Consider the following 13893-nt stretch of genomic DNA (forward strand, 5'->3'; position numbering starts at 1 on the left):
AATCCTTTGAATTTGCTTTTTTCCCCTCTTAACCAAAGGGTTAATGAGAGAAGTTGATGGGGGAAATGAAAATAAAACTTTCATAGGTTTGTAAAGGGAGTTCCTTTGAACTAGTCCTGTTAAGTGAGTGGTGTCCAGTCAACTGCAGAGATATGGATGTGACCTGTTCAGACTCCAGTGAGCAGCGTGGTAATGAAATAACACCACTGACCTGCCACGGCCCCTTTGGTTCAGGTTCCTTTAATCAACACAATTCATTTCTCCCTTGCTTGCTCGCTGTCAATGGTAGCGGATGTAAACTGAACAGGGGTTGTGTGTGGCAGCTGCAATGTCCCCCCCAGGATACTGTAGTCTCTTATCAGGAATTCTACAGCAGTAGTAAAATGTCAAGCACCTGTCTAAAAGTCTCAATTTCCTTCTTGATAACTGCAGTGATAGAAAAGATGGATCTTGTGAGCAGTCAGACAGAGGTATTGCAACAACAGAAAACCAAATCATCATGAAGGGCTTAGAAACACATCACTCAATAACTCTTTCTTTGTACTTCCAGGAAAAGAAACATTTTCTGGCTGGCTGTTTAAAAATGTGTGTTTTGAAAGCATATATTGAACATGCTTAGAGAAACAATGATTGAATAAAAACCCCCAAACCTTACAGAGATGTAAGCTCTTATGCAGCAATGCAGCAGTGTCCAGCCAGAGAATGAACAAATTTATGGAGAAGAATGAGTTATTTTTATAGCATTAATTAATTAAATCAAATTATATTAACCTATGTAGCACTACTATTACTCTTCCTTTCCCCTCAACCTCCATTTACTGAGAAACACTTTTTTCTCGATAGGAGACTTGACTTTGTTTGTCTTCATTTTTGTATTAACAACCCAGGAAATAGCCTAAGCATTACTATATTTCTGTATTTCAGTGACTGAATTGTCCTTGTCTGAGCTTAGTTTAGAAATCAGCATAGTAGGGAAAATATAGATGCATCTATTAAAAAACAAGTAGAGAAATAGATGTCACATTGAAGACACCATTTTCTTAGAATATACCATCTTTTTAGAATATACCTTAGAAGATACCATTTTCTTAAAAACCATTAAGTTTTGGATTAAACCATTTCTAGAATAAAAGCACTCACCAAAAACCTTCCTATAAGTTAACTTTTTAATCACAAAGAGTAATTATTAATTAAAAACAAAAGGGTTAAGTGCTTTTCAAAGCAAAGTGCAAAAGGGATACCTATATCTCTCTGTAATTAGAAGAAAGTGGCCTATTTATTTAGAAACATAAGAAAAGAAGAAACACTCCAAATGGAGAGTAAAGCTGCACTCTATTTCCTACACAGGACACACTGGACGTACATTGCTGCCGTGCTGGCCATCTGAATGCTGTTCTTATCTATTGTGTTCTTCGGCAGCAAAGAGAATGATAAACCATAGTAACCTTCCACTTCTGTGGGAGGATTAAAGAGCATCTGTTGTGCTAAAGCCCTGCTTCCCAGCTGTAATCAACCTGAAAATCACATTGTCTCTCTGAGGTAACTATGAGTAGTCTGTATTGGACCAGATTTTGAAACAGTCCCTCTTACCTGAGCACAGCTGCCACCAAAATAAACAACCTACAAGAGAAGCAGCAAATTACAAATTCTTTGTATATACAGAAATCACAAGAAAACTCTATCTGACAGACAGAGAAAGACAGCTTTAAAACAACCTAATAGAAATTCCTCTGTGTTTACAGTTGGCTACAACATGCAGGGAAACGTCTTGAACTCAGCAGAGTTCAGGCGCTGGATCTGTGATAAGCGCCGTGAAATTTCTCCTTGTAGGACAGAGAACAGGTTCTTGTAACTAAAAAGGAGAAACTATAGGGTTTTTGGTAAGGGAAAATACATACAGCTCTTTTTCTGAGGTTGGTGATTTAGCTCTGGGTAGAGGCTCTGTGCCACCCATGCAATGCTAAGCTGGGACAGAGCGGCATCCTCCTGGTGCGGCCAGGAGGATGTCTGCGAGGGATGCTGATTCTGCCAGCACCCTGATAAGATAAGCAGGTTCATTCTCAGCACAGGTGGCATAAGGCTTTTTTGCAACTTTCTTCATTCTGTTCCAGGAAACATCTGCAGGGAACCCTTACCTCATATTTTCCTTTCTTCTCCAAGGGCTCAGATTCACCCTCCTCAGGCACTGCAACTTTGTCCCCTAGAAGCTCCTCTAAGATGAAGACAGTTTCCCAGTTGCTATAGTGACGAGCTGGGAAAATATCTGAGTGCATGCTGTCACCAAAATAAACAACCTACAAGGGAAGCAGCAAATTAAAAGTCCGTTGTATCTGAGGAAAACACAAGCAAACTATATTTTACAGAGAAAGAAAAAGAGCTTCAAAACAACCTAATAAAAATTCCTCTATGTTTACAGTTGGTAATGACACACACAGATCTTAATGTCACAGCTTGGGGTTTTATCTTCAACCACATCTATAAGGAAAAGGCTGGCCCTCATGCCCTCCTTGCTCTCACCCTCCAGGGGCATTGGACGGGGATGCCCGTCTGGGACTGGCACAGGGGACACCACAGAGTTTTTTGGCTGACAAAAATAGCCTGCCAAGAAACAGTGGAAAAAACTACCGAGAAAATACACTACATAATGGGAATTAATTTTGGACAACTCTGGAAACAAGGGAAAACATAGAGCATTTGTTGGTGAATGACAACTCTTCTGTGCCCACTAGGGTTTACCCACTAGGGAAAATGTGGTCCCACTGTCCTCAGTGGGCATTTTGACCCATCCAGACCTGTAATTTAAATAACATGATCCTAGTTTTCACTGATGTCACCTTTCAATCTATTTGTTCTCTTTCCACAGGGAGATTGGCTTCTTCCTGTTTACAGTCTGATTCACCCCAAAGCTGCTGCAATGCATGACCATGCACACAGGATAAAACATCTAGGAAATTCACACAGTCTAATGATGACTCAAATGCTACTTCCAGTTCTGGACTGCAGTCTGTTAGAGAAGAGTAAGTGTAACCAGAATGAAAATTCGTATTTTCAGGAAGTTTTATTCTCACTTATAACGCACCTTGGGATCCAACTTGCCAGTCATCTTCTTCAGTAGTTCATACAGCTGGACAGCATTACCTTGGGAATACCAGCCGGGCTTGTCCAGTGATAGCAGAGCCTCCTGCTCCTCATCATTCTCTGAAACCACCAAACAAAACCACTCACTGTTAGTGAAAGCAGTCCATATTCCTGTGTTTGTGACACATGTGAGATGCTGCTGCACAGAGCTTGGAGATCATGGTCTTTTTTGACATTATACTAGCTCCACTGTATGGGTCTTGACTGGTGGTTCAGTCAACATGTTAGGTAGCTGGGAGTAGGCAGACATTTGTGAGAAAAGAAGCAGCTAAGGCTTGTCTGCGAGGGATATAGGAAAGCTGAAGAATCAAAGTCATAGGCTTTGCCTCTGAAACACAGCAGCAGTAAAGGCAGGAAACCACATGGACCAGACTGACGGAGAAGACGCTACAGACGTAATGTGAAAGCATGAGATAAGTCAGTCTGCAAGAGACAGCAGGTACCTTTCCCCACAGACAAATGACCTACCACTTTTAAACACTGGCATAAATGCAACAAAACAGACTGAGGTATGGGTATTTGCCAGCCTTAGATCAGCACAGTCAATGACCAGTTCCAGTTATCATCCAGTTTTGAAGAAATAATAAAGGGACAATATTGCTGCTGATTGCGCCATCCACACTGGCACATATCCGCACTGGCATCTGTCAGTGAATTGGAAAAATCAGCAGAATCCAAAACTCTCTGGACATCCCCCAGCTGTGCCACAGACTTTGTTTCTAGTTGGTCCCAAAGCAGCCGGATCTGTCTTGGTGTCCATGTAACCTTATTGTTCATTCAGATCCATGTGCTACTGCCCAATGAACTCTTTTTAGCTTCTTGCTGAAGCCAAAATACTAGCCTTAGTGAACTGATAAACTACATTTTCATCATAAATATTAATGTCTTCTGTCTACTGAAATTGTTAAACAAAAGGGTGATTTTGTTGTTCAGTCTCAAACAAATGTGCTATTTTTTATGCTAGAAACAGAGGGGTAGAAGTCAATACAGTACTTTGATCTGACTTAGGTGTAACATCAGGACTTCAGGTTTTCTCCTGCTTTATAGAATTTTTCAAAGTACTCTAAATGTGTTAGCAAGAAGACTAAGACAAAGCAACTTTCATTTGGTTAGAGACTGCTGAAAGCTGGAATGCAAATTCTGGAGAACAGTGAAATGAAAAGAGAGTTTTATGTTTAAAGAGCACTGAAGATGTACATGATGCAGTACACTGGTTCTTGAAAAAAGTAAAGGAAGTGAAATGTGGGAAATAGGGATGTGGAGAGACACAATAAATAATTCTTTAGTATTACGAATCTAAGAATTTGAATAAACAGAGGATTTATTCTCAGATAATATGACTCTATGATGAGCATTTTATAAACCATGAAAAACCCAAGGAAATTCAAAGTTGATACTAACAATTCATGTAGAATTTGTGTGGAAATGTCTTTTCCTTTGTTCTTCTTCAGAAAGCTAACGATAATAATAAGTATGATAAAATCCATTAAAAAAATCTTAAATTCAGAAATCCCAACTTCCTGACTTTTAAAATACTTTTGACCAAACAACTTTTGATAAAACAGAAGTTGTCAAACTTCAGCAGATTTGTTTTATTTTCCATGTATTTTTAGACATATTTTTAAGGCTGGATGAACAAGTAGACACAATCTTCAAACAATACGGACACAGAAAAAGAAACTTATGAAAACAACTCTTTTGAGCTGCTATCAAAAGTTTCTTGTGAAGGTTTGTATAGCTATCATTGTCTCTCCATTCAGTCAATCAGGAAAACACTAGAGAAAAATGGAGCTATTATGAGAGGGATTTTTAGAATCAAAACACTGCATTTACAAATAGAAGCCTTAAGTATTACAGCAACAGCAGAAGGCTCCAGCCAAGAGCAAGACCCTATTTTGCTACTTCTATGGAAATGCATGAGGGGCCATCCTGATGGGAAAAAAATCACTCTAATTACATGGTAGAAGATCTGTCACCCTGTGAGATCTATTACTGTCATTCTTCATCTCAACGAGATGCATCTGGAATTTAGGCTTCTAATTTACAGTTACAATCTGAACTAATTGACCAGGAACCTTCTGTAGGCAGAAGAGACCACAAACAACACTTTCTAGAGGTGCCAGCTCTGGAGAAGGAAAGGATTTAATTAAGTTAGGAACTGCTTTATAGGCAGGGAAATGAAAGGAAATTTCAAAGCCTCGTTTCCTTCCCTTGTGCTTGGAGGCAGCAAACAACGAGATGTCTAATTCATTATGGGAACAACTTGATTTTGGAAAGAGATTCAGAAATCTGAGGAATCAGGAAAGGTTCTTTATAATATTTGAGTTGTAGGGTCATAGGGATAATGACTCTGCACTGGCAAACCTTGCCTCGAACCATCTCATATAGCTGCTTGTGCTCACAGATCTAGGGGTGACTTGTCAGTTTTATCTCTGTAACCTGCAGCTGGAGGAAATGAATGCTGTTTCAGTTGCAGTAAGTCATTAGTGAGAACAGTTCCTAATCCAGTTACAACTTCTCGCTGGCAAAATAATAAGAAAATTATTCTCCAGCACTGTCTCTTAAGGCCTCTTGTAGCAGTTCTGCCATGCAAAAATTGATATGCAACAATTTAAAAATCCATTAATAGCACCATTGTCTCTGGCTTTGTATTGTATCTATCAGATAGCAGCTATGAGACAGCGCTGAAGAAATCTGCAAATTTCCTGCAAAAAATACTCCATAAATGTGATTATGATAGTTCCTAACATAATTTAGATACTCCAAGCCTAACATTGGCTACACTCAGACAGGAGGAAAACTGCTGCTGACCTTCCTTCACTTTGCTGTTATTTATTTGTAAAAGTTCATTCAAAGGTCAGAAATGCTATAAATATTCCTTCAGCAGGAAGCAACACATACATAGGAGGGGATGCTAATGCTTCAGGTCTTACAAGCTGGGAAGAAAAGGAGACATTCTGACAATTTCAAACAGACTGGATAACCCAAAAGAATTTCTCAGATGATTTAGATAGAGCAATTTGCTTCCTTCTGAAGTCTAATATATCACTCCGACCTGGATTCCTAGCTGCAGCCTGCAAATGTGCCACAACATGAAATGTAAAGGTAGCAAGCAAGTAAAATTAAAATAATTAAATCTAGAAAATCATTCTGTTAAAACACTCACACAAACCTCAACAGTGATCCAGAGCAGTTTTCCTAAGGGGAAGTTACTGTTCCTTTTTTAAAAACAACAAAAGCTTGCATTGTTCTGGGACAGTGCTAATATTGCTAGAATGGCAGTTTGCATATGCTGTGTCTGACAGCTTGGGAAACGTTTTCTGATTCAGAATGTACTCCCATTAGCATCAGCAGATAGGATTTTGCAGATAAGCCAATTCACTACCAAGACTCACTATCCTTTTTCTTGTGAAAATCTTCTTGACTGCCTTTAAATTTGCCTTGCAGGTTTATAACATGGGCTGAGGAACATGTTTTCATTCTGAATGAATATGCGAAAAATAATAGTGAAGCTCATTCCCATTTAAATGATAACTGATGATAATTTACTTTGGCATAGAGTTGCTCCTTGTGAAAGACTCTGCACATACTTACTACTGTCCGCTTTTCTATCCATTTATGGATTATACCCACTGAGATGGAAACCTGAACACATGCTATGCTGAGTCTGTGTCCACACTGGATCCTCAGCTCAGGGTCTGTACCTGGATCTCTATCCCTAACCTGGCTGGCATTGATACTGTTAAGCACCAGCTCATGGGACAGGGCTCCTTTTTGGGAAGCCTGAGGTTAAGAGAGAAACTAAGAGATGAGGGTGAATTTACCCTTCAACAGTTTTTCAGCCAGTTATTCAGCCAGTTTCTGGTTATTCATCCAGGTTAACTGTCATCAGCTCACCACCCTGAGGCCACCACCCTGTGCCGCTCCTCTGTCTGGGTGCACTATGGAGAGTGCTGGTTACCAGTCAGGTGAGGATCCACAAGTAATTCGCCCAAGGACACCTCAGAGACTGGGGTATGAAAGCAACTCCAACTCCTGGAGGACATGCCAGCTGAAGATGTTCTAGATTTAACTGCAGTGTATGTACAGCTCACCAGTAGCCCCTTCTGCCTTCAGATCTCTCTGTTGCCAGCCTTGTATTGTTTCCACACAAATGTAGTTAGACCAGCTATTAGAGTTGCTTCTATTTTTTTTTTTTTTTTTTGTTCCTTTGAACTGTGCAGCAGAATAAAAACGTGGTGACTCTGTCACTGCTTGTGCCTGTACCTGCTCCTGCCTCCTCCCACCTATGGCCAGCTCTTGTGGGCTCTCACCCATACAGGCACTTAGCACAGATAAGGCATACGCATTTAGCTCACTGCAGCCCTGGTTACCGCCTCAGGGGCTATTGTAAAACAAGTACATTTTATGATCCACAACTATCATACTTATACACCACTCTGCAATTTAAAATAGTGTCATTTCAGGCCCTGAGGGCATCGATATAAAAGCTGGGTTATGTTCCAGCTTGGCTTGAAAGCACAGTCTGATTCTAGATGGCATTTGGAGCTCCCAAATTCTCTTTCCTGGATGGGGACTAGAGACAGAAAAGCTCATAATTTTAGAACTGAGGGAAGTAAAATCCTTCGGGTGGTTTCCTCCTGTTGTAAAAGTAATGAGACAGGATGACATAAGCTGTAGAGTTTCCCTGTGGGCATGCTCTCCATGAAGAAAGCAAGTACTTACAAGCTTGCTGGAGGTAAAACTTCATACCCCATAGGCACCATTCTGTAGGGAAGCACCCAAAATTCCTATGTATAGACTGACCACTTTTGCTGGGTGGTTTCCAGATATTACTGTGTTTCATCATCCCTGAGTTACTTCTGTGCCCTGGAAACAGCTGTGAGATCCATCTGCCCGACATGTGCATCAGTGCTTGCCAGTCTCCTGTCTGACTGGACAACTGCAGGGAAGTGATAAGGAACAAATTATTCCCTTGGCATGTGTGCTGAAATAAAAGGTTAAGGCTTCTCAAAGGGAGTAGTGATTTTTTACTATCTCCCATACATATCTACCCTCGAATACATAACAGACATTATCATTAATTTTTACATGAAAACTATTTATACAGCCAAGTTGAGTTATGATTATAAGAAAGCTCCATTCTTTTTTTCCTGACTAATTACACAACCTCAAATCCCTAGTTTAATTTTATTAATTAATTCTGTCTGAAGTTCCAGCTCTCCAAATATTGGCTGCCTCTGAAGGGGTAGTTTTACATGAACCTTTAAAGACAAACTTATGATTCAAGATTCCACCTTCCCTGACACTCCTTCATATATGTACTAAATTGCAAGTATTTTTATAGGCTATTAATAATACTTAACAATTAAATAATAAAAAAATAATAAAAATAAAAATATTTAATCAGAATATGATGGCATTAAATAGTTAAGGACCATTTTCTATTAGAAAATATTGAAACTGCCACTTACAGTCTAAAATCAGAGATGACAGAATATCAAACATACAAGAAAAGAATAAAATATCAAAACAATCACAGTGGGTGGTCTTATTCAGGAGCAAATAGACTTTTTTTCCCCCCTGATATGTTTTCTGCCTTGTATTGTTTCCCTTTGCTTACAATAATGTTCAAGAAGCACTGAAAGGCAGGTCAGGACGTAACATTGATTTTAGCTTCAGAGATTCTCCCCATGGAGACATATCTCTGTTCATGTATCATCAATGAGACCAACGGGGATTTTGCAATTTTACTGCAATGAGGAGGAACCCTAGATGCTTTTAGTATGTTCTCTAACATTTTCTATTATTCTCTTAATTTTGTATTCTAGGAAATACACCCAACCCTTAAAAAATGTGGGTGGTGCATTGTACCCTTGTGCACATTTGAGTCCATCACAGAAAGCCTTTACTAGGAAGTGCTTAAGAAATAAAATGGTTTGGAGTTGGGCTGGTGAGCAATTAGGTGGCACTACAAGTTACAGCTAAACAGGAGAAAGAGGAGAACATAAACTAGGAAACCTCCCCAGACCATGGGTATGCCAGAGTAGGGGCCAGCTGTGGAGCAGCATGGCTAAGCTGCAGCCAGATCCTTGACTGCGTGCCTTGCCAAGAGATGTAGAGGATGACAAGGATGTCCTTAGAAGGGTGCTTCCCCCTGGGGATGCAGCACAGAAAAAGCCTCCTAGTACAGCTAGCTTTGGGGATTGTGGTCAGCTGCATGGGGGAAAGATGCTGCACCCATGGTTTGGTCTGGATTAGCCTGTTTTTTGGGATGGGGAGTTGCCAGTTCTGCCACTGATTTCCTATCTGACCTCAGGCATTTTGTATATAAAGAGAAGTGCTAAAGCTCCCATATATCTCAAGTCCTCCTATCAGTGTAAACATATTAAGGTTCGTGAATTATTTTGGTGGCAACAGTAGTCATTTAAATGGTTTAAGAGTGAAAAGTGGCATGAAGATGAGAGACACAGAACTGCATTTATGTAAACCGGATAAAAGAACAGGTAACTGCACTGTGATGTTGCTCAGGCCTTGAATGTGGAGATGAGAGACAAGAAAACTCCTGAGAGCCAGAAGAACTAAAATGTTTTCATCTTCTTTCCACTGCTTTGTGCCTCTTCTGCCCCTTTGCAGCTCCTGTTGATGTAGGGTGTGCTCACCAACCTCCTTGTTGAGACAACCTGTGGCAGACAGGGAGCAGAAGGGAAGGACCAGGCATTTGCATGTGACAGAAGACAAAGAGGTGATGGAAAGTTCAGTCTTGAGGTCTGGGGACAATTTCATGGCCTTTCAAAGGAGGGACAAAGAACATGACAGGGTTAGAACAGCTGGCAGATACTTCAGATGCTTTTTAATGTCTGCTATGGGGTCAGGCATGTCAGGGAACACCAAAATGAAAAAGAACAAGAAACCCTGTTCATATTGGGTCTATTGAGATATAGTAGAACTTCATATTTAATAAACAAAACTAAAAATGTTAGAAAATAAATGTTCTAACAAAGAGGAAAAGTTTTTATGTGTGACACAGCCACCGTAAATCTCAGAACAATGTAACTGGGCTGGAGACAGCAAGGAAAAACGGAAACTGTTCCTTTCTGGAAAAGTATGTTTAGTTACTCTTTGATGGTAAGACTGACATGAAAGATTTGCAGTAATGAGGTTTTCTCAAGAAATGATCCATGTGACACTTCCTATAATACTTTTCCAGTTCCTTATCTGTGCATTTCTTGTGGTTTGCAAAACCACTTAGTGTCTGTATGAAATGCACTTTACCTTGTTTCTCAGAACCAGAGCATTGTGCCAGATCTACATATGCAAGAATTTCACAGATAAAATCTCTTGATACTATTATTCCAGGGAAAAAAAAAAATCATCTTGGAAGGCTCAGCCTTAGTCTGGCGGTATCAAAGAGACAGCTGGGATCTGTGGACAGTAATACTATATAAAGTGGTTTTCACAGCAGATAAGAATCAGGTTAGAATGAATATGGTTACTAACGAAAAGAATAAAGTCCTGGAGTTGCTAACTCTACCTAGAAAAACATGCAACATACATATTGAAGTTTAAGACATCTGGAGACCTAGGTGAATAATAAAGACAGACTGAAGAACAAAGAGAGTAATGAAGATGATGATACATCACTTTTAACTTTTCTTGAACTTTCAGCTTGCAAGAAATAACTCCCTTCTGAACATCAGCTGCAGAGGACTTGCTGTTCATCTAAGCAATGCAGTGTCCCACAATGACTCGCCATCCAAGAAATGTCTGGTTTTGTACTCTCTGACTTTTTATTTCCCTGTATGTGCTGGAAGAGACAGAGCTGCCCCAAAGCAGGCATTTAGAAACTGACAAACTGAGGCAGAGATGCACTGTCATATCAAAGCGAACCAGATCTCAGCCCAGGCTTTGGTCATGATTCCTCCTCATGTTCTCAGCTCATTTCTCGTGCTTCCTACCCATCTTCTTTTACTGCTTGCTTCCAATAGCAAATCTGATGCCTGCAGTACAAAAATCAACATGTACTTTCTGCAAAAAACAATCCTACAGACCAACCTTAATAAAAACTTGACATTTTGGAAGAACACACAAGAGAACTCTAAAGCTCCTTAATGAAAACCAGCACACACAGATTCATGGAAACTATGCTGAAGGGAAGCTTTCTGCAGTGGTTGCCAGCTCTCGTTCTGCCAGGAATGTACCATACACAACTCTACTTTTCTGTACTATAAACTGCCTCAAGCTCAATTTCCAGATTAATTACAAATCAAATCACGAGGTAACTCTTCATGAGGTTCTCCATCTGATCATCTACTTATTTTTGAATCCTACAGAAGAAAACAATTAAACAGAGAACAGAAATTAATAACCCCTCCAACTTCTGTCATGTATTGCTTACATGCACGTGATCTACGTCAAAGAATGTTTTTTACCTGCAAAATCATAATGGTAAGTCCCCCATGACATAGGTAATCTTTCTTTCTTCTAGAAATTCTTTGTGGACTTTGACAGTTGTTTAAGAACTATAATGTGAAGTTATTTTTCAAAGGTTTGCACTGAATCTTAGTGGAGCAGTAGAGTTTATGAACTTGTTTTGACCCATCCCACAGGCAGCCAGACCATAGGAGCACACTTGCACAGATCACGTCTTTCTACTCTGCAAATAGCCTGGTTCAATCTAGTTGCTAAAATACTGTTGTGTAGGAACATTTGAGATGTCCTAAGGTCATCCAGCACCTTACTCCAACCTAGGAAAGTACGGGTCTTCCATAGGACCTATGCCACTTCTGCAAGACCTGTGTTCGGGTTCCCTGGGGCTTTTGATTAGCACTGGAGACCTATAATTAGGCAATGAGTGCACCATGGCTGGGACTCAGATGCAGAAACATAATGTAAAGGCTCTACAACAGGAAGCACAGCAGCACTGAGTCAGCAGGGCCAATGTACAGCACAGGCACTGCAATTTGGGCACCTGCCCTCCACTGACCATCTTGGCTATCTCTTCATTGCCTGCAATAGGAGTCGGCTGAGGAATACCAAATGATAACCAGAGTAGTTTCTATACACTGTGGTTTCTGTGTCCATTCCTGGCACTTGTTTCAAAATAGACCTCTGTGATTTTTGACATATGACATCATCCTTACAATGTAGTTGTGAGTCAATTTTTACTTAAGGGAGAGGCTTGCAACTCAATGCAAACAAATTAGCTCCTGAAAACTATCCATTTCTCTGATACAGGTCTGGCAAGAAAAGAAGCCAGGTTTTGAACTAAGCTGCAAAGGGTGTAACACCCTACTTTATAAACAGCAGTAGAGTCTGGTAATGATCAGCATGAGTTAATAAACTTCCCAGTGGGACCTTTATTATTCCATGAACAAAATAAAATGTATCTGTTTAACCTTCTTGTATTAAAAATGCACAGAACAGATCAAAAGGAAATATGCATTTTCTTAATGCCAAAATAGCTGCTGACTTGCACATGGCTTTGTTTCCCTAGTGTTCCTTTAAGTCTGTATTTCCAGTTCAGCTCTTCTCTCCCAGTCATGGGCAAACACTCTTATGTGTGCTGGGAAACAGAATGAAGGTGAAAAGAAATGTTTCATATAACATATAAAATAAAAAAAAACCAACCCAAACCTTTTAGTCTAGAATTCTGGTTATTGAGTTACCTGTATAAATAATTGCTGGACATTCTTCAGATATTATGTTATACCAGTCTAAGCTCCCATGTATCCAATGTAAAGGAGCCACAAACTCCTCTTAATGATCTCTACAATAAATTAAATCTAGCTCACATGTCCCTCAGACACAATTGCTTAGCCAATCCTTCCAGTCCTTCAGCATTTCAGTGGAGGAATAAACATGAGAACTGAAGGTAGTCTTTCAGAGTGGGTGCTGCTAATGCTGCAACGAGTGTTAGTGTTGCAAGTCTTCATCATATATGGAAGATGTGTATTTGCTTTTGTCTTCCTCATGGAATTGGGTCTTCACTTTCAGTGCGAAATCTTCCGTAAATCCCAAGTCTTTTTCAGCATCACACACTGTTAGAGTATTATCACACTATAAATGTGATCTATGTTGAGTGCTGACTGCTTTGCTTCTAAATCTTGCATAAAGTTTGGCTCTCCTTTCTCAGAGACTATGGAGGAAAAAATCATCTCTTTTTAATAATCTTTTCATGTGTTGGAGGAGAATTCCCTTAAGTCAGACTAGTCTGTTTGCTGAACAGTTTTGTCTGGAATACAAAGTGGTAATTTAGGCATTTTGGCTTTGGTTTTGAAACATAGACTAGGATATGGCAATTCACATTCTGTGGGGACTTACTACAGAGAGACGACTGGGTTGACAGGCCTTTAGCAGCTCATTCTGCTGTAAAAACAAGCTGCATTTTTTTTTGAGGAATCTGGCTTCCTAAGTGTGGGAGCTGTAGTGCCTTATCTCTCTGGTACTGCAGGCACAATCTATATCAGACTGCGTCCCAGTTCCATTCTCTGCTAATATCCGGAAATTAAAGAAAATAAAATAATAACACCATAAGGGGATCACAAAACTATGATTGAGGATTTTCTATATATCTTGATTTTTAATGGCCTCCCAGTGTGTTTAAATGCAATTATACATAGCTACTATATGTAATTCACTTTGCGGTTTATATAGTTACTGAATGTTGTTAAAACAACTGCTACTTTTAAATATGATTTCCAGTGAGGTGACATCATCATGACTTGGAGATTTTGCAACCTTTTTCACAGAAAT

At 39.8% G+C, this 13893-nt stretch overlaps 1 protein-coding gene and 1 long non-coding RNA gene across 3 annotated transcripts in view; one reads left to right on the top strand and one right to left on the bottom strand.

Annotated features, from left to right (window-relative positions):
- LOC136015285 (uncharacterized) overlaps window positions 1-12776 on the top strand; it is a 35792-nt gene extending 23016 nt beyond the window's left edge. The window contains exons 3-4 of the long non-coding RNA XR_010613137.1: window positions 2864-3017; window positions 10807-12776. This is a non-coding gene — a long non-coding RNA (uncharacterized LOC136015285). The remainder of the gene's footprint in view (window positions 1-2863; window positions 3018-10806) is intronic.
- NT5DC1 (5'-nucleotidase domain containing 1) overlaps window positions 1-13893 on the bottom strand; it is a 127629-nt gene that overhangs the window by 17718 nt on the left and 96018 nt on the right. Inside the window, exons 9-11 of one of the 2 annotated variants that reach the window (XM_065681039.1) lie at window positions 3080-3198; window positions 2136-2294; window positions 1591-1620 (exon numbers count right to left, since the gene is read on the bottom strand). In XM_065681039.1, coding sequence (XP_065537111.1) covers window positions 1591-1620; window positions 2136-2294; window positions 3080-3198 — 308 coding nt within the window. The remainder of the gene's footprint in view (window positions 1-1590; window positions 1621-2135; window positions 2295-3079; window positions 3199-13893) is intronic. The other variant, XM_065681040.1, reaches the window with a different exon arrangement.

This window comes from Lathamus discolor, chromosome 5 (assembly GCF_037157495.1).
Source record: "Lathamus discolor isolate bLatDis1 chromosome 5, bLatDis1.hap1, whole genome shotgun sequence".
NCBI classification, from domain to species: domain Eukaryota; kingdom Metazoa; phylum Chordata; class Aves; order Psittaciformes; family Psittacidae; genus Lathamus; species Lathamus discolor.